The 19,789-nt window shown below is 38.9% G+C and overlaps 1 protein-coding gene across 2 annotated transcripts; it reads right to left on the bottom strand.

The window, feature by feature from the left end:
- Nucleotides 1-1,224: 1,224 nt before the first annotated feature.
- Nucleotides 1,225-11,323, bottom strand: LOC107826743 (tobamovirus multiplication protein 1-like). 2 transcript variants are annotated; one of them, XM_075246422.1, is made up of 11 exons: nt 10,922-11,323; nt 10,310-10,400; nt 10,176-10,228; nt 9,228-9,320; nt 9,079-9,150; nt 3,810-3,882; nt 3,664-3,709; nt 3,474-3,537; nt 2,927-2,980; nt 1,688-1,765; nt 1,225-1,594 (listed from the first exon to the last, which is right to left on the bottom strand). In XM_075246422.1, exons 1-11 carry the CDS (start codon nt 11,051-11,053, stop codon nt 1,502-1,504), a joined length of 849 nt encoding a protein of 282 aa, XP_075102523.1. In that variant the 5' UTR covers nt 11,054-11,323; the 3' UTR covers nt 1,225-1,501. The 2 variants fall into 2 exon arrangements, with proteins under 2 accessions (XP_075102523.1, XP_075102525.1); XM_075246424.1 differs by lacking the exons at nt 1,225-1,594; nt 1,688-1,765 and adding an exon at nt 2,644-2,802.
- Nucleotides 11,324-19,789: the final 8,466 nt, after the last annotated feature.

The raw sequence follows: 19,789 nt of genomic DNA, 5'->3' as shown, positions 1-19,789 counted from the left end.
ATTTAGAGGTCTGTGGTGGAATTAGGCTTGAAATGCCGAACGTTTAATTTTTGGGAAGTTTGACCGGGGGGTGACTTTTTGATATCGGGGTCGGAATCCGATTCTGAAAATTTGAACACCTCTGTTATGTCATTTATGATTTGTATGCAAAATTTGAGGTCATACGAACGTGATTTGTATATTTGGTTCCGGAGTCATTTGTAGAAATTAGAAATTTTAAAGTTCATTAGGTTTGAATTGGGTGTAATTCATGGTTTTAGCGTTGTTTAAGGTGATTTGAGGGTTCGACTAAGTTCGTATGATATTTTAGGACTTGTTGGTATATTTGATTGAGGTCCCGAGGGTCTCAGGTGAGTTTTGGATGGTTAACGGAACAAAAATTTGGACTTGAACGACTGTTGGAATTTTCTGATATCTGATGTTGTTTTCCTTCTACGCGATCGCGTGAATGCGTCTGCGATCGCGTAGGCTTGGTTGGTCAGTGAGGGTTTTGTTCTACGCGATCACGTAGGGATATCTGCGATTGCGTAGGGTTAATGTGAGGCAGTGACATTTTGTGCTTCGCGGTCGCGTGAAGCGGGACGCGATCACGTAGTCATGTGAGTTTGTTATTCGCGAACGCATGAAGAAGATCGTGTTTGCGTAGAGGAAATTGGGCAGAAATGGAAATCACTCGGTTGTACTTCGCGATCGCGTAGGTCTGTGATGTTGTGCATCGCGATCGCGTGGGAAAATCCGCGATCGCGTAGAGTTAAATCTGGGCGATGGAAAATTGTTCTTCGCGATCGCGTGGGAATATTCGCGATCGCGTAAAGCAAATGTCTGGGCAGAGAGTTTAAGTTCTGAATTTTCAATTTTTGACGGATTGGAGCTCGGGAAGAGGTGATTTTCGAGAGTTTTTCAAGGAAAACAACGGGGTAAGCGTTCTTAACTCAATATTTGTTAAATTACCCGAATCCATGGTTGTTTTTATCATTTAATTGGTGAATTAAGTTGGAAAAGTTTGAAACCCCTCTTAATTTAATTTGGAGATTTGAGGGTCGAGTTGATGTCGGATTTGAGTAAAATTTATATGGTTGGACTCGTGGTTGAATGAGCGTTCATATTTTGTAACTTTTATCGGGTTTCGAGACGTGGGCCCCACGAACGATTTTTGAGCTAAATTTCGAATTTTTATGGAAAACTAGCATTTTCTTAATGAAACCAAGGACAAAATCAACCACATTGAAGTGACGAGACTAATTTTCTTAATCTTCTTTGTTCCACAAATATACAAAAGTCTAAAGTTTCCGTCTTCAAAAACCTCAAAACCACAAAGTAACAAAACTGTAAGGACGACAGCTCTCTGTAACTGGCGAAAGAATTGAGATATTCTATGACTTTCCACGATTTACACTCCTTGATCCTCTTCTCCAGCTCCATGCCTCCAGCAGAATTCCACTAACTTCGATTGCTGCAACCATCGGGAAATTATAGGACAGAAGATATAATTCTGCTGCAGCTAACGGATAGGGTGGTATTGAGCAGATACTCTTTTTGGAGGCAGTTTCCGCAGGATGTACAGCACAAGAGCTGATGGAAGAATTTCCACGAGCTGAAACCACAGAATAACGTGATCTTAGAGAGAGAGAGACTCAAGGAGGGATAGAGTGTATCCAAGGAGCCTGGAAAATGAAACATTGCATACCATGTAGTATATCAGATTTAGAACTGGATGATCCAAGACATCTAGTGACGCATCAGCATCAAAAGCCGATAACACAACCTGCAGTGAGAAAGATTCAGCAATAAAGAAGCTATGCATTCATTAAAGAAGGTGTCATATAGATTAAAACTCGGGGGCATTTGAAAGAGGATTTGATCATTGGCTGGATATAATACTTCAGAAAGTAAGGAACTGCTATTAAGGGATTAAGGGGAGTTTGACTCTAAAGCTCAAAGCAACAGTGGCTATTGAACCTAACCATTTTCTATCTCAAATTTGTACTCTTGGCGCCTTTATGTGATAGTGTCCTAATTTTTCTTTTCTCCAGGAGGTGAGATTGGTGGTGAGGGTGAGCATAACTCACCTCTTATAATATTAAAATGGGGAAAAGGGTCAAAATTACATCCGAAATTGAGCAACTTTGGCATCCGTTAAATTTTTTATCTAATATTACCCTTGCCATTAGGATTAGGTCTCAGTTTTGCCCTTGATGCCTAATGAAGCTCCAACCTGAGGGTAATTTTAAACCGCAGTCAAAAGTTGCTGGATAAATTTGGACCTTTTTTCTCTGACGAGCGGAAACGATTATTCAGGAACGGGAAGATGGTTGGTCTGACAAGCCAAAATCCCCTACAATCAATCCACAAGGCTTCAGCCGATGAGGTCTCAAGTTCAATTCCCAGTGGAGATAAAAAATACTAGGTGATTCTACCCATCTGTCCAAGCCTTGGTGAATAGAGTCACCTGAGCAAGTATCCCGTAAAATTAGTCAAGGTGCGCGTAAGCTGGCCCGGACACCACAATTATATATAAAAAAAGGCTTCAGCTGAAGAGGCAGCAATTTATCCTTTAGTCGTTTGAACACTTCGATCAAGAGATATCCATTTCACCTCTGAAATCTGTTACTGGCAAAGGCAAATAACGAAACAATTTTCTAACGGCAAGTGTATGAATGAACCAAAAGTGTAGCGGAGAGTAAAATTGAGCAATTTCGAATAGTACAGGGGTAACTTTGGATCTCTTCCCTATTAAAATAGCCACACATTTCACCTCTGACTTGCAAAAGCAACCAATTAAACCTCGGCGCCCTGTGCGAGCTGAGAGAGTGGTTTTGATTCACAATTTTGCAAATTAAAATGGCACTAGGAGGCCATTAAATGGCACAAAAATAAAAGGCTAATAGTATTTAGGAGAGAAAAGGAGAGGGAAAAAGAGCCTTACCACAAAGCATCTAATGAGGAAACATGTGAAACAAATGGCAGTTACAGATCCAACCTGCAATCATACGCATATGTCATGTCCATGAGAACCACCATAGAGTAAGAGATCTTGAGAACTGTAACGCCATGCACAATCTATACTAATATTTTCTTTGAGAAGGATAATCTATACTAATATATATGCATGCATTCAACTCAATTGACCTAAGTGAGACTTCACAACTGACAAAAGTGCATCAGATTAAAGAGAATAGCGGTGGGACTTCTAAATCTTATTCTATTCCACTTAGGAAGATACTTCGATAAAATATGGCTTTACAGCAAGTTAACATTTATGATATAGCTGAAAGTCCCAGAAGAGATTGAGAAAACCATCACTACTCCTAGACTTCCAAATTTTAAGCAAATTTTTCCAACTGGTGGGAACAGGGGAGAATTTTGTTTTTGAGGAAAGAATTCAAAATTACATGCATGCATTTACTGCACTACATCGATCCAGAAAACACCAAGCATCCACCTAGTAAGAAGATAAATGGTGAAGCGCAAACCTCATGAAGCTTCTTTCTTCTCCCTTTAGATTCAATGGGGAAGCGTCTCAGCATAGAAAATAACCTGATGATAGTACAAGTCCATAAGGAAAAGTATACAAAATCAGTTATGTCTAAGGACTAAGGTCAATGTAGCACGGTTGTATGGCTTAGGAAGATAAATACACCAAGAAATTAGCAGTTAGTTCACCTTCCTCCATACAGCAAAAAGCTTAATGCAGCAATAAATGATACAACTGCACCAAATGTAATGAAATGATAAGATTAATGAGAAAGTAAACTCTGAAAACAGTTCTAACCTTCAGTATATATAAGAAACTGAATATAAAGATTCACCTGCTATAAATATCTTCCCAACGAATTCCACAGTGCTATTGTCGTTTATCCAGAGGTACGCCCAGATACAAGCCTGATGCAAAACCATTTTTTTAGTTTTATATACTAAGACAGAAGTCTAAGAGACTCGAGTAGCGCGTCAACTTTGGTGCAAGGGAGTCGGTTAGGCTATTCACCTAGAAATCAAGAATAACGGACTACTTTATCTTTATAACCGCTCTATTCCTAACAGAATGGAAGATACCGGGAATTAGGATAATATGTAATCCCTGTTTCAAGGCTAAATTTAGTCCAGTATTATTAACATTCTCGGAAGCAAAATAAATACATTAAAAAAATTAATTACCAATATCTAATCCAGTATAGAAAGATCTCTGAAACCCGGTCTTTCTCTCTTCACTTCTCTATCTGCTATTAGCAGCTCCGGCTAAACTCGCCGACGACGACCAGCACTCTCCTGCAGGTAAGCCCTCTCCTCTCTCCTCTTTCATCTCTCTCTCTCTTCTCTCTCCCCTCCACCTTTTCTTTCCCCTTTCCCCTCTCCCCTCTGACTCTCTAAGCCCTAAAGAAGGGCAGTCAAGAACCCACCGCCGGCTTCTCCTTGCCTTTCCCCTATTACCCACCGCTTTTCTCTTTCTTTCCCCCTGTTTCTCTCTCTCCCCAAGGCACTACTGCCGGCATCATATCCGGCAACCCCTCCTGGCCTTCCCATTACCGTCACTGCCGGCGCATAATCCGGCGACGTACCCAACAAGGAGGCGTTACAGCAGGCTTCAGTAGCGGTCCCCACTGAAACAAAGTTCAGTGTGGGTGGAGGCAGCGGCTAGACATCTTCCAATACTTTCCATCTTTACATATTTTGATTTATTTTGTATCTTTTTGTCATCATATATTTTGATTTCTTTTTCTTTATATAATTTGATTTATTCTGTATCTCTGTGTCATCATATATTTTGATTTTATTCCGTATCTTTCTCTCTTTATATAATTTGATTTATTTTGTATTGTTTCTTTGTCTTTATCGTTTACAACGCATTCACTTGCATCAATTACTTGCTTTTCTGTAATTGCTTTCTACTAGTGCCTTAAGTTGAAGACTATATTCTTTTAGTTACCTTGTTGCGTGTTGTAGTAGTACTAGCTTAGTATCCCTTAGATTATTGTGGCTAGGGCGAGTGATGGTAGAGTGAAGTCATGTCCTTGGGTGGGGCAGGGGGCAGGGGCAAGGGTGGTAAGGGTGTCCAGGTCCTCCAGGAGACTAGATGGTTGGTACTAGGGCACGTGAAGTTAACGGATTTAAATTGTGGTATTCAGGAGGTGTTAGGGGCAAGAACGGAGTAGATATTTTAGTTGATAGGGATCTCAGGTTGCTAGTGGCAGATTTTAGGAGAGTGAACGATAGGCTAATGACTATTAAGCTAGTGGCTGGTGGGTTCACTTTAAATGGGATTAGTGCATACGCGCCTCAAGCGGGCTTGGACGAGGAGGTCAAGAGGCACTTCCGGGAGAATTTGGACGAGGTGGCTCGTGGTGTCCCACTTACCGAGAAGCTTTTCATATGAGGTGATTTAATAGCCATATTGGGGAGTCTGCTAGGGGCTATGACGATGTGCATGGCGGGTTCGGCTTTGGAGGTAGGAACGAGGCAGGAATTTCATTGTTGGAGTTCGCTAAAACTTTTGATTTGGTGATAGCTAGCACGTGTTTTCAGAAGAGGGAAGACTACTAGGTCACTTTCCGGAGTACGGTGGCCAAGACTCAGATTGATTACCTTCTCTGCAGGAAGTATGATAGAGGCATGTGCACTGATTGCAAGGTTATCCCGAGTGAGTGTCTATCGACATAACATAGGCTCTTAGTAATGGACCTGGAGACTAAGAGAAAGAGGAAGAAGAGAACATCTTATGGTCAACCCAAGATCAAGTGGGGAGCCTTGACTAAGGACAAAGCTCATGAGTTAGGGGAGAAGTTGGTGGTTATGGGGGGTCTGGAGGAGTAGTGAACGCGAGTAGTATGTGGACCACGACAACGAATTGTATTAGTGAAGCTGCTAGAGAGGTGTTAGGGGTCACAAATGGATATGCGGTAGGTCACAAAGGGGACTTGTGGTGGAATAAAGAAGTCCAAGAAAAAGTAGGAGTCAAGAAAGCAGCATATCTGAAGCTTGTGGAGAGCGCAGTCGAGGAGGCGAGGAGGACGAATAGGGAGTGCTAAAACAAGGCTAAGAAAGAGGCGAAATTAGCGGTCACGACGGCTAAAACTGCAGCATTTGGGCGCTTGTATGAAGAGATGGAGAGTAAAGGCGGTGACAAGAGACTATATAGGTTACCTAAGGTTAGAGAGAGGAAGGCTCGTGACCAGGATCAAGTGAGGTGTATTAAAGACGAGGATAGTAAGGTTTTGGTGGATGAGGCGTCTATTAGGCTTAGGTGGCGGACATATTTCCATAAATTCTTGAACAAGGATGGGGACAGGAACATCGTGCTTGGGGAGTTGGAGAACTCAGAGAGCCAACGAGATTTTGGTTTTTATAGGCGCTTTAAGGTGATGCGGATGATGAGTAGGGGTAAAACGATTGGGTCAAACGAGATTTCGGTAGAATTTTGGAAGGATGTGGGTCGGGCAGGCTTGGAGTGGCTTACTGAATTGTTTAATGTCATTTTTAGGACGCAGAAGATGCCCGATGAATGGAGGTGGAGCTTGATGGTCCCGGTGTACAAGAATAAATGGGATGTCCAGAATTGCAACAACTATAGGGGTATCAAGTTGTTGAGTCACACTATGAAAGTTTGGGAGCGGGTGGCGGAGAGGAGGGTGAGGAAAAGTGTGTCTATTTCGGAGAACCAGTTCGGATTCATGCCAGGGTGGTCAACTACAGAAGCCATTCATCTTGTGGAAGAAAGAGTTGCATATGGTGTTCATTGACCTAGAGAAAACCTACGACAAAGTCCTGAGGGAGGTTCTATGGAGATGTTTGCAAGTTAGTGGCATCTTAGTAGCGTACACTAGGATAATTAGGGATATGTACGATGGTGCTAAAACTCGGGTGAGGACTGTGGGAGGAGACTCGGACCACTTCCCAGTGTTGATGGGGTTACATCAGGGATCAACTTTTAGCCCATTTTTATTTGCTCATGTGTTGACGCGACAAATTCAAGGGGAGGTGCCATGGTGTATGTTATTTGCAGATGATATAGTGCTGATTGACGAGACACGTTGCGGGGTTAATGCTAGGCTGGAGGTTTGGAAACAGACCCTGTAGTCTAAAGGTTTTAAGTTGAGTAAGACGAAAACAGAATACTTGGAGTGCAAGTTCAGTAAGGGGACGCATGAAGAAGAAGTGGACGTGAAGCTTGTTACACAAGTCATTCCCAAGAGAGATAGTTTCAAGCACCTTAGGTCTGTTATCCAAGGCAACAAGGAGATTGACGAGAATGTTACACATCGTATTGGAGCGGGATGAATGAAATAGAGGCTCGCATCTGGTGTTTTGTGTGATAAGAATGTGCCACCAAGACTTAAGGGCAAGTTCTACAGAGTGGTAGTTAGACCGACTATGCTGTATGGTGCTGAGTGTTGGGCAGTCAAGAAATCCATATCCAAAAGATGAGACTAGCAGAAATGAGTATGTTGAGATGGATGTGTGGGCATACCAGGAAAGATAAGATTAGGAATGAAGTTATTAGGGACAAGGTGGGAGTGGCCCCTATGGAAGACAAATTGCGGGAATCGAGGCTGAGATGGTTCAGGCACGTGATGAGGAGAGACATCGATGTCCCGATTAGGAGGTGTGAGAGGTTGACCATGACAGGTTTGAGGAAGGGTAGAGGTAGGCCAAAGAAGTAACGGGAAGAGGTGATTAGGCAGGACATGACATTGCTTCAGCTTACCGAGGACATGACCCTCGATAGAAAAGTGTGGAGGTCGAGAATTAGGATTGTAGGTTGATAGGTAGTTGAGAGTTTCTCCTAATCGTACCAGTAGTATTAGTACTATTAAAGGTGGAAAGTGGGCCGGACCGGGACCGGCCCAGGCTCGCGGGCTAAGTGGGTCCGCTAGAGGTGGGCTCGTGCCGGTCTCGTGGGCCGGTTCTTAGCTAGGAACCGACCGGGCCCGTTTGGCCCGCCAAGAGACCGGGACCGGTTCGGTCCCTTAGCGGGCCAAACGAGCCCAACAGATATTTTTTTTAAAAAAAAATAGTCGTTTGGCTTTTGAAAAAAAGAGTTGTTGGGGGTTTAAAAAATAGCCGTTGGCTATTTAAAAAATAGCTATTTAACCCCAAAATTTTTATTATTACACTTTTTCCCTATTTTCAACTATAAATACCCCCTCATTCTTTCATTTTCTTACAAAATTAATATTAATCTATCACAATCACTCTCTAATTTTCTTCTATACTTGCTACTATTGCTCATTTTATTCCAAAAAATAGTCAAAAAATATTGAGGTTGTTACAATTTGTCAAAAAATATTGAGGTTGTTGTGCTCATTCCATAGGGGAGGAACACTAAGAAAGATATTGCCATGTTTTCTATTGCTATAATAAAATTATAAGGCATGGCTTTGAATATCTTTTTACAATATTTTTGTCTTTAAATTTGATTTAAAAAATTAGATCACAATTCTATAATAAATTTACAAGGCATTGCCTTAAATATTTTTTAACATCTTTTTGTCTTTAATTTCTATTTTTTTTTTTTTTTAAAATCACTGCTTAGCCGTTGGGCCCATTTATCCCGTTGGGATTGCGGGACCGCCCCGTTTAGCCCGGGACCATGAGTTTGTGGGCCCAGTCCTGGGCCGGTTCCTACAAAAGGCCGTTTAGCCCGTTATTTAAGGACCGGACCGGAACCGCGGCCCACGAGACCGGCCCGTTTAGGGCCCGACCCACTTGCCACCCCTAAGTACTATTCTTACATTTTCATGCTCCTAGATCTTTGTTATTCTTACCAGTTTTGTTAGTAGTATTCTTGTACTTCTTACTTTTAGATCTTTGTTATTACACATAGTGTCTTTGTTTTTTCTTGTGTTGCCATTGTTGGTTGCTTCCTGCTTGTGTTTCTTAAGCCGAGGGTCTATCGGAAACAATCTCTCTACCCTCACAAGGTAGGGGTAAGGCTTGCGTACACACTACCCTCCCCAAACCCCACTTGTGGGATTGCACTGAGTTTGTTGTTGTTGTTGTTGTTGTCGTCTAATCCAGTATATATCCTTACTAAGTAACAAAGAAAGGCTACTATTAAATGAAGAGGCGAAGCATATAGCAAACCTGTATGAAGTATATTACACCATTTACTGAAATATAGAAGGTCCTCAGCTTATCTGTTGGTAAACTTCTAGCCTGCTCATTTATACAAGCGCAAATTTTAGAATTGACAGGTCAATATTATGCCTGCAGGATGCTACAGATTCACTTGCCTGGTGATATATCTCAGCCCAAAATAGAACAAGAAGTGTATATGCTGAGAAGAAAAGTAGGCCCGGTAAATCCAATAATACCAAAGTAAGCACCTGGTTGAACATGGAGTAAATGTTAACGTCGACCGGGAAACAATAGCGAAGCAGCTCAAGAGGCAGTAGTGGTATGTATTAAATTCTTCTTCTCACATCATTAACACCAAAAACATAATGGGTAAAACAGCTGTCACCACAATGAGTCCTGGAGTTACATTTGCAAACTGCAGTCTTATTCTATGTAAATTTTCGTATTTTCTTGCCTTTAGGTCCATCTAACACTTTGATCCCAGCTAATTTGGTGATAGCTACTAATTTATGCATCAATATAATCAAGACAAAGAAAAAAGATAATTTTAAGTAAAGTGATAGAAAACAACAGTCATGTGGTTATCAAGGTGCTATCCGTGGACTAAATGTTTTCCTAGTATAGAGCTCATAGGGGACTAATAGGTTTTAAAGCTAAATGTTGAAGGTAGCAACTAAATTGCTACAGTTCGCGAAAGAATCCACAAACTTAAAGTGCTTGTCCAATTTTAGCAGTCAACTATTCCCAATAGTTGAGACCTGAAGAAGATGGAGTAGTTACGATAATCTTCAGAATTAATATGAAATAAAGAATCTAAACAAATTTTAATTAAATAAGCTCACAGATTAAACATTAAAAGCCGGCCATTATTGACAGTATATTGCTAGTAGACTATAAGATTAGTCAGTCAGCGGGATATTAACTTCAGAAACAACAAAATTAAAATAGGTAAAGAAACTTGGGAGGAAATTGAATATAAAAACAGGCAATTTATTCAAGTAACTATACATTGTCAAATGCTATTGAAACAGAACATGAACACAGCAGAACTATAGTTGTTAAAGTCACAACAAAAAACATCACGGATAATCCAAAGAACTTACCTTGGGATGGAACAAAAACACTTGTTTGTGAAATCCAAAGACAATAGCGCGAACTGAGGAAAGTAGATTTATATTTAAAATCAATTCACTGATGCAAAAATTACAACATATTATTTATGCTAACTATGTCTTACCTCCATTTACAACAAAGTTCATGAGATGGAAAACCTTTTGTGTAGTCCAACCATATTCAGGTACTCTCAACTGTATTCTAATTAATTGAATCTGCACATGGTCAACACATATACTCAACCAGAAGTTCTACAACCGACTGAGAATCATGGAGAAAGTAAATCTGATACACCACAAAAGTAGGTAAAATACATCCATCAACTAATGAAACCAAGCCCCCCCTCCCCCCCCCAACCCCATAATAATAATAATAACGATAATAACAACAGTAAACTAAACAAGCCAACAAACAAAACCAAAACCAAAAATTAAACCCCAGTATTCAGTTTCCACAGAATCCCAAGACCTTACCTACCAAACATCCCTATCTGCAGCAAGTATTGAACTTTGTATCATCAACTAAACAGCAATTTAATCAAAAAGACGTTATCTTTTTAACTCCCCAACTTCACTGAGATTGATAAATCCAGGAAAAAAAAAACAAATTCTTGACAATTACCCACGTCCAATTTCCTTATCAAAAAAATTACCCACGTCCAATTTAAATTCAAAACATAATCTTTCTTGTAATCATAATACAGAGAGAAAGAGAAAGAGAAAGAGAGAATAATTACAAGGGCAACGGAGGAGACAAGAGCAAAGGCAGAACATAGAGAGTAGAAAATTCCATCTTGCCATTCAACTGATTCATTGATCTCTTCCCACCACTTTGGCCTCAAACCAAATTCAAGTGGTATTCTTGTCATTTCAGCTTCTGGGTATTCCCTCTTGTCTTCCCACAAAGTAAAAAACAGATATAAACAGAGAATTTTGATGCGAATTACTACAAAGATTTGAAAGAACAAGAGTGAAAGATTTTAGAGAGAAAACTGAAGAACGTGTTCACGTGCTATAGATTGAATGATATGACAACTAGAAAAAGAACAATTTTGGGGGGGGGGGGGGGGTTACAGGGGGGAGAAGGGATGGTGGAAAAAAGGAAGAATGGAGGTTCAGTTTGTTTGCGGAGGATTTATGAGTTGTTTCTAGATTTTGGTGATTATAATAGGTATTGTGTTGTATTGTTCAATAGAATACAAAGTTTCCATAGATTGCAAGAATAAATTTATTAAAGATTACTAAAAAAAAAAAAAAAAAAAAAGAAAAAGATATGGAGTATAATTATTATATAAAAAGTATGATAAAGGATAAAATATGATTATTTAATAAGTTAAAGGTTAAATATATACTTATACTTTCAAAAATAGTTTAAAAATACCCTCGTTATACTATTGGGTTATCTTTACTCATGTCGTCATACTTTGGAACAAAAATAACTTTCTGGAGTGCCACGTGGCAGCACCAGATTAAAACAACACTTTTTTTTTACCCGATCCGTTTTAAAGAAGTCATCACCCGACCCAATTTTCACCCCACTTAAAAATACAACCTAACGTAAAAAGCCCTCATTTTATGAATTCTCAAGTCTTTGTAATATTAGTTGACGAGAATCGTTTGTTTATGTAATTTTGTATCTTGTGTATGAAACATTAAGTTGTCTATTTGTAATGAATATGCTTTTCTACCATCTTAACATGGTGAAATCTTAACACTAATGGATATGCCTTTCTATCTTCAGTGCCTTTATTTTTCAGACTTAATGAACCTTATATTTTCATCTCTTTGCTAAGAAGCAAATGATTCAACTAGCACAAGAGCTATACCAACTGTAATCCGAGCAGCTATTACAACTCTTTTAGACGTAGATAACAATAAAAAAGATTTGCATAATCTTACACAAAGCAAAGAAAAAAAGGACAAAAAAAAAAGAGATGCAAAGATCATATTAAAGGGAAAACTGGAGTATGACTGCAAAAATAGTCAAGAACCAAGGTAGAAACTGCAAAAATAATTGAAGATCTCAGTTTAAAACAATAAAAGAGTACTGTCATAAGCAGTAATCACATCACCAAGTTAAGAACAATAAAAATGTACTGTCATAAGCAGTAATTACATCACCAAATTAACCAACCAAAACAAGACTATTGTCCATAAATTAATAAACTACTGAAAATGTCCCTTCATTGGCTTCAACTTTCCAATCCTTTTTTGACGTTCAACTTCCAACTGATTTGTAGTCATAGCAGCTTTGCCCTTCCAAATTAAGTTGTCTGGTGTATATGGAAGATTTGTTGGAATACTAATTGCTGTATGGTCATCTCTGAAGCTAATTTGCCTGGTCCCAGTTGGTATAAGTTTTTGCTGCCTCTTTTGGATTCTAGTAAGTGTTTAGGAGATATATAACCTTGGGCCCTAAATCAGGGTCTGCTTCATGCTCAGAGTTGGGGTTCTCAAAGTCTAGAAATGAACCTTGACTGTTTTGCAATCCTGGAGTAGGCATGAATACACAAGTGTTGCTTTGGCTATCTTGTGAGTGTTGGGATTGGGGGGAGGGGCTGATAGATTAATATCTTCTTCGATTGGACCCCCTTCTTCTTCATCTTCGATTGGACCTCCTCCTTCCTCATCAATTAAACCCCTCCAAAAAATGGGTCGGGTGGTGGGTTTCTTTAAAACGGATCGGATAAAAAAAATGGGTCGTTTTAAATCTGGTGTCGCCACGTGGCACTCCATCCAAAATAAGGGTATTTTTGTTCCAAAGTATGACGGCAGGGGTATAGATAACCCAATAGTATAACGAGAGGTATTCTTAGATCATTTTCGAAAGTACATGAATATATTTGGCCCTTTGCCGTATTTAATAATAACAAAGAACAAGATGAGAGAAAAAAATAAGGAAACAGCGCAACCACAGCAAATCGATCGTTCCATAAAGTAACATTTTTCGCCGTTACATAACGACAAATTTAATAATACGATACAATAAAATTTAAGTAACGATTAAAATAAATATTGTATTTAAAGTAACAATACGATATAATAAAAAATGTAACAATCATCCAAACAAGCCGTAAATAACAACAACATGGAAGTCTTTTGTTTAGCTGTTTTTTTATATTTATTTATTACTCCGTACTAGCTTGATGTAGTAGTACGATATTGAAAATTGTCATCAACGTACTACCATACTGCATGTTTTCTTGAAATTCACTTATTGAAAAACATGGGTATCGCCCCTAAAAGTTAATTAAGTGAGTGTAAATTTTAAAAATAAGAGTTCAAAATCTAATCGATATGAAAAATAGGAGTAGGAGATTTTTTTTATATGCCTAACCCTTATTAGGAGGAGTTATTTAATACATATGCTCGCAGTAGGTAGCAAGTACTCAAATTGTCAATGAAATAATTCTAAATAGAGTTACTCGATACCTATATCGTGGAAGCTAACAAATATACAATTCAATGAAAAATGTAGAGAGTTCGCAAAAAGTGACAAGTATACAAGGAAATAGTCAAATCGCATACAAACTAACCCGAACACTATCGTATTAAGAAGATAAAAAGAGCTTGTTTTAGGTTAGAGAATGCAGGAAAAATAAATAAATACTCCTTCTGTTTCAATTTAGATTACACATTTCGCTTATCGAGAGTTAGTTTGACTAAATTTTGAAGCTAAATTGAATTAGTTTAACTCAATATTTTAAAACTATAATTTAGATATTCAAAAATTATATGAAAAATACTATAAATTGAAATTATTCTTATGTGAATATGATAAAAAAAAAAAATACTTTAAAATATTGATCAAATTTCACACAGTTTTACTTTCGATAAGCGAATTGTATCATCTATATAAAAAGGGATGGAGTAATATTTATCTCTGAACTATTAGCCCGTTTGACTAAACCTTTTTGAAGCAAAAGTGCTTTTTTTTTAATTATCAAAAGTGCTATATGTCACACTTGCGGAATCAACTAAAAGACTCAACATATTACATATCATAAGCACAATCTTGCGCAAGCTATCATCGTAGTTTGACTTTCATTTGCAGGTTTTAGATCTGAGGCTGTACAGATTTTCAGACATTTTTTATTTAAATAAAATTTATTTTATATTATTTTCAAGTGATGTATTATATAATATATTTCAACTTTTATATACACTTAATGAATATTTTCCGCAAAGTAGTGTTGGATCTATTGACTGTCAATGCATTTATAATTTAGGCAAAAAAAGGTTTTATAACTAACTACATGTGACTAAGATTAAAGATATGTTGTTTTTATATAAGTGTTATTTAATCAATTGTAATAAACTATTTATCCTTTTGGTGTCATCATTTATGTTTACCATACACATCATATATGTGATTTATTTCCAAATAAAATGGTAACTTAAAATTTTGTATACCGCCCATAAATGAACAAGTAATTATCTACTATACAGATATTATGCATCAAACATTATCGGAAAAAGAACAAATACACAGATACTCAAAGATACACACTTTTCGTTTGCAAATAAACAAATATGGAAATATTCCTTTTATATTGAGCACAATTCTTTTGGGATTTGCAGCCGTACCCTATATTTGTGCCATCATTTAACTTATACCCTATTTTTTAAAATTATTGATTTGGTAGCCACCTGACAAAAAATTCATAATAATATGACAATTATACCCCCTGACGAAAAATATAAAAGTTGCATCACGCATTAATCGCGTGATCTGCAACCTCATTCGTGAAAAAAGATCCCCTCCATCACTCCGTCCCTCCTCAAAAGATCTCCTTCAACCGTGGTCGAAGATCTCCTCTCCTCTCTGCAACTTTATCAAAAAACCAGAAACTTGAACCAGATTCATATTCCGAATTCAAAATTACAAAATACATTATAAGTATTGCAATTCATCTTCAGAATTCGAATTAGTTTGTGAAACTGATTGATCTTCATGATATATATTTCTGCAATTATTTTCGTAATTCGTCATGCTTTTTAAGTTTTGAACTTAAAAAATAAAATCTGAATTCAATTAAAATATGTTTATGCTCATTTATGAATCACACTTGCATGAAGTTGTTTGACAGATATAGCATAAAGTTTTCACTTATAGATCTTCAAAAACTTTTCAAAACTTCAAATTTAATGCATGAAAGATATAGAATAAAGTTGTTTCACATTGAAGTCTGAAGTTTTAATCAAATACAAGCTAAAACTTCATGCTAATGTAGCATGAAGTTGTTTCACGTTAAAACTAAAACTTTATGCTAATATAGTATCACGACCCGAAATTTTTCACCGACGGGACCGTGATGGCACCTAACATTTCACTTGCTAGGCAAGCCAACGTTAGAAAATTATTAAATCAATTTCTTATTTCCATTCAGTAAATAACAATAATTAACTAAGATGAAATATGATAAGTGCAGAATATTATAAAACTGTATTAATTACTACCACCCGGATCTGGAGTCATAATTCACGAGCTTTCTAGAATTTTCTACAAGTAATAGTCTGAAAGAAATACAACTGTCTGAATGAAAGAAATAGTAGGACAGAGAAGATAGTTGGGGACATCAAGGTCTGTGAACGCCGACAGATCTACCTTGAGTCTCAGGACAGCGGACCAATAGCAAAAAATCTCGATCAACCCGAGCCGATACCAAAATCTGCACAGAAAGTGCAGAGTGCAGTATCAGTACAACCGACCCCATGTACTGGTAAGTGTCGAGCCTAACCTCGATGAAGTAGTGACGAGGCTAAGGCAAGGCACCTACAAATCAACATGTACAATTTAACAGTGTATATACAAATAACAGAAATGAAGAACTAAACAGGAAATGTCGGGAGGGAAACATGCTGAGGAGAATACGAGATAAAGAAATACAACAGAATGATAACCGGAGCAGTCAACATACCATGAATCAACATGAATAGTGAATACAATAAAGGAAAAAAATGCACGGCATCACCCTTCGTGCTTTTACTCTCAATCTCACCATAAAATCAATAAAAATGGCACGACATCACCCTTCATGCATTAACTCTCATATCATGACACGGCATCACCCTTCGTGCATTAACACTCACAATATGGCACGACATCACCCTTCGTGCATTAACACTCACAATATGGCACGACATCACCCTTCGTGCATTAACACTCATAATATGGCACAGTATCACCTTTCGTGCATTAACACTCTCCCTTACCATAATGTAATGCATAACAAGTACAAACCTTACTTCAATATTTGGTTCCATAATATCAATCTCAACTTTGAAATAAAAACTCAATTATCACCAGAAATCCGTAAATATGATAAGAACGATAAATTGAACAACACTAATATAACATGTAGCAATTAGGCATAGGAAAGAGACAATATAAGAAAAACAGATAAACATGGAAAACAGGTAAATTGGCGGTGCATAAGTACTCGTCACCTCACATATACGCCGCTCACATGAATTTCACTTAGCAAGTAATCTAAGTTTCCTAATTCCCTCAAGTCAGGGTTAGACACAACACTTACCTCGCTCCGAAGACCACTTAATTCTCAATCACAGTTTTTCCTTTGGAATTTACCTCCAAACCACTAGTATCGATTCAAAAATGACTCAATAATATCAAATATTTCTAAAGAAATCAATTATATTGCATAAATTAAATTTCTCAAATTTTCCTCCAAAAAGTCGAAAAATCGACCTTGGGCCCGCTTGGTCAAAACCCGAGGTTCGGACCAAAATTCATTTACCCATTTACCCCCAAGCCTGAATATGAAATTAGTTTTGGAATCCGACCTCAAATTGAGGTCTAAATTCCCAAATTTCCGAAATTCTTAGTTTCTACCCAAACCCCTAATTCTACCATGAAAACTCTAGATTTTCGGTTGAAAATTTATGAAATAAAATGGGTAATTGAAAAAAAATGGTTTAGAATCACTTACCAACACTTTGGGGAAGAAATTATCTCTTGAAAATCGCCTTTAGCCCGTTTGTTTTATAAAAAGTTGGAAAAATGGCTTAATCCCGTGTTTGATTCTTTTTTAAGTGCTGGGCGACAGTGTTCATCGCGTTCGCGAGAACACTGTCACATTTGCGAAGAGTATAGGCTGCCAAGCATTCGCGTTCGCGAGACCTTGCTCGCGTTTGCGATGGTTGCTCACCCTGGCCTTCGCGTTCGCGAGACATTGCTCGCATTCGCAATGAAGGAAAGATCGACCCTCCCCCAGGTCTCAAATGCTTCGTGTTCGCGATGAGCTGGTCGCGTTTGCGAAGGGTAAATCCCCCATCACTTCGCGTTCGCGAAGAGTAAAAAATCAGCCATCCCAGTTTCTACTTCGTGTTCGCGAGAGTGCCTTTGCGAACGCGAAGAAGGAAACCAGAAGGCACAAGAATCTGCAGAAAACCAGATTTTCCAAAGTCCAAATATCCCCTGGCCTATCCGAAACTCACCCGAGCCCTCGAGGCTCCAAAACCAAACATGCACACAAGTCTAAAAATATTATGCGAACTTGCTTGCATGATCAAATCGCCAAAATAATACCTAGAACTCCGAATTTAGCACCAAATCAAATAAAATTCTCAAGAATACTTTAAAATTTCTATCTTCACCATCGGACGTCCAAATCACGTCAAACCAATTCCGTTTCTCACCAAATTTCACAGATAAGTCATGAATATTATATTGGACCTATGCCGGGCTCCGGAACCAAAATATGGACCCAATATCAACAAGGCCAAACACCAACCAATTCTTAAAAATAATTAATTTTCAGACTTTTAATTTTCATCAAAAATTCATAACTCGAGCTAGGGACCTCCGAATTCGATTCCGGGCATACGCCCAGGTTCCATAATTTGATACGGACGCACCAGGACTGTCAAAACACGGATCGAGGCCCGTTTACCAAAAATATTGACCGAAGTCAACTAAAATCAACTTTTAAGGCAAAAATTCTTATTTTCATCAATTTCAACATAAAAGTTTTTCGGAAACACACCCGAACTACACACGCAAATCGAGAAGGGTAAAAATGAGATTTTTAGGGCTTAAGAGTGCATAATCGAGTTCTAAAATATAAGATGACCTTTTGGGTCATCACATTCTCCACCTCTAAATAACCGTTCGTCCTCGAACGAACATAGAAAAGTACCTGAGCTGGTGAAAAGGTGGGGATATCTACTCCGCATATCGGACTCAGACTCCCAAGTAGATGCCTCAACAGGCTGACCTCTCCACCGCACTCGAACTGAAGGATAGCTCTTTGATCTCAACTGACGAACTTGTCATGCTAGAATAGCCACCAGCTCCTCCTCGTAAGTCAAATCCTTGTCCAACTAGACAGAACTGAAATCTAACACATGGGACGGATTGCCGTGATACTTTCGAAGCATGGACACATGGAATACTGGATGAACAATTGCTAAACTAGGTGGCAACGCAAGCCTATAAGCCACCTCTCCTACCCTCTCTAGAATCTCAAAAGGTCCGATATACCTAGGGCTCGACTTGCCCTTCTTTCCGAACCTCATTACACCCTTCATGGGTGATACCCGAAGCAACACTTTCTCTCCGACCATGAGTATAACATCCCGAACTCTGCGGTCGGCATAACTCTTCTGCCTGGACTGAGCTATGCGAAGTCGATCCTGAATAATCTTGACCTTATCCAAGGCATCCTGTATTAAGTCTGTGCCCAACAACCGAGCCTCCCCCGGCTCGAACCACCTAACTGGAGGCCGACACCACCTACCATATAATGCCTCATAGGGAGCCATCTAAATGCTCGACTGGTAGCTGTTGTAGGCAAACTCTGCAAGGGGAAAGAACTGATCCCACGATCCTCCGAAGTCTATAACACATGTGCGAAGCATATCCTCCAAGATCTGAATAGTGCGCTCGGACTGCCCATCCGTCTGAGGATGAAATGCTGTGTTCAACTCAACCCGCGTACCCAACTCATGCTGTACTGCCCTCCAGAAGTGCGATGACGGATGATCTCACGAATGTAAATCTCTGCCAACCGCTCCGAAGAATAGGTAACTGCCACAGGAATGAAGTGCGCTGACTTGGTCAGCCTGTCCATAATGACCCAAACTGCATCGAACTTCCTCTGAGTCCGTGAGAGTCCAACAATAAAATCCATAGTGATACGCTCCCACTTTCACTCAGGAATCTCTATCTTCTGAAGCAAACCACCAGGTCTCTGATGCTCACACTTTGCCTGCTGGAAATTTAGACACCGAGCTACATATGCAGTTATGTCTTTCTTCATTCGCCTCCACCAGTAATGCTACTGCAAGTCCTGATACATCTTGGCGGTGCCCGGATGAACATAATACCGGGAACTATGGGCCTCCTCAAGAATTAACTCACAAAGTCCATCCATATTAGGCACATAAATACGACTCTTCATCCCCAAAACTCCGTCATCTCCAACAGTAACCTGCTTGGCACCACCATGCCGCATTGTGTCTCTAAGGACAAGTAAATAAGGATCGTCATCCTGCCGATATCTGATGTGCTCAAATAAAGAAGACCGAGCAGCTATACAAGCTACAACACGGCTGGGCTCAGAAACATCCAACCTCACGAA

This window comes from Nicotiana tabacum, chromosome 23 (assembly GCF_000715075.1).
Source record: "Nicotiana tabacum cultivar K326 chromosome 23, ASM71507v2, whole genome shotgun sequence".
NCBI lineage: Eukaryota > Viridiplantae > Streptophyta > Magnoliopsida > Solanales > Solanaceae > Nicotiana > Nicotiana tabacum.
This window is presented reverse-complemented; position numbering and strand designations above follow the sequence as displayed.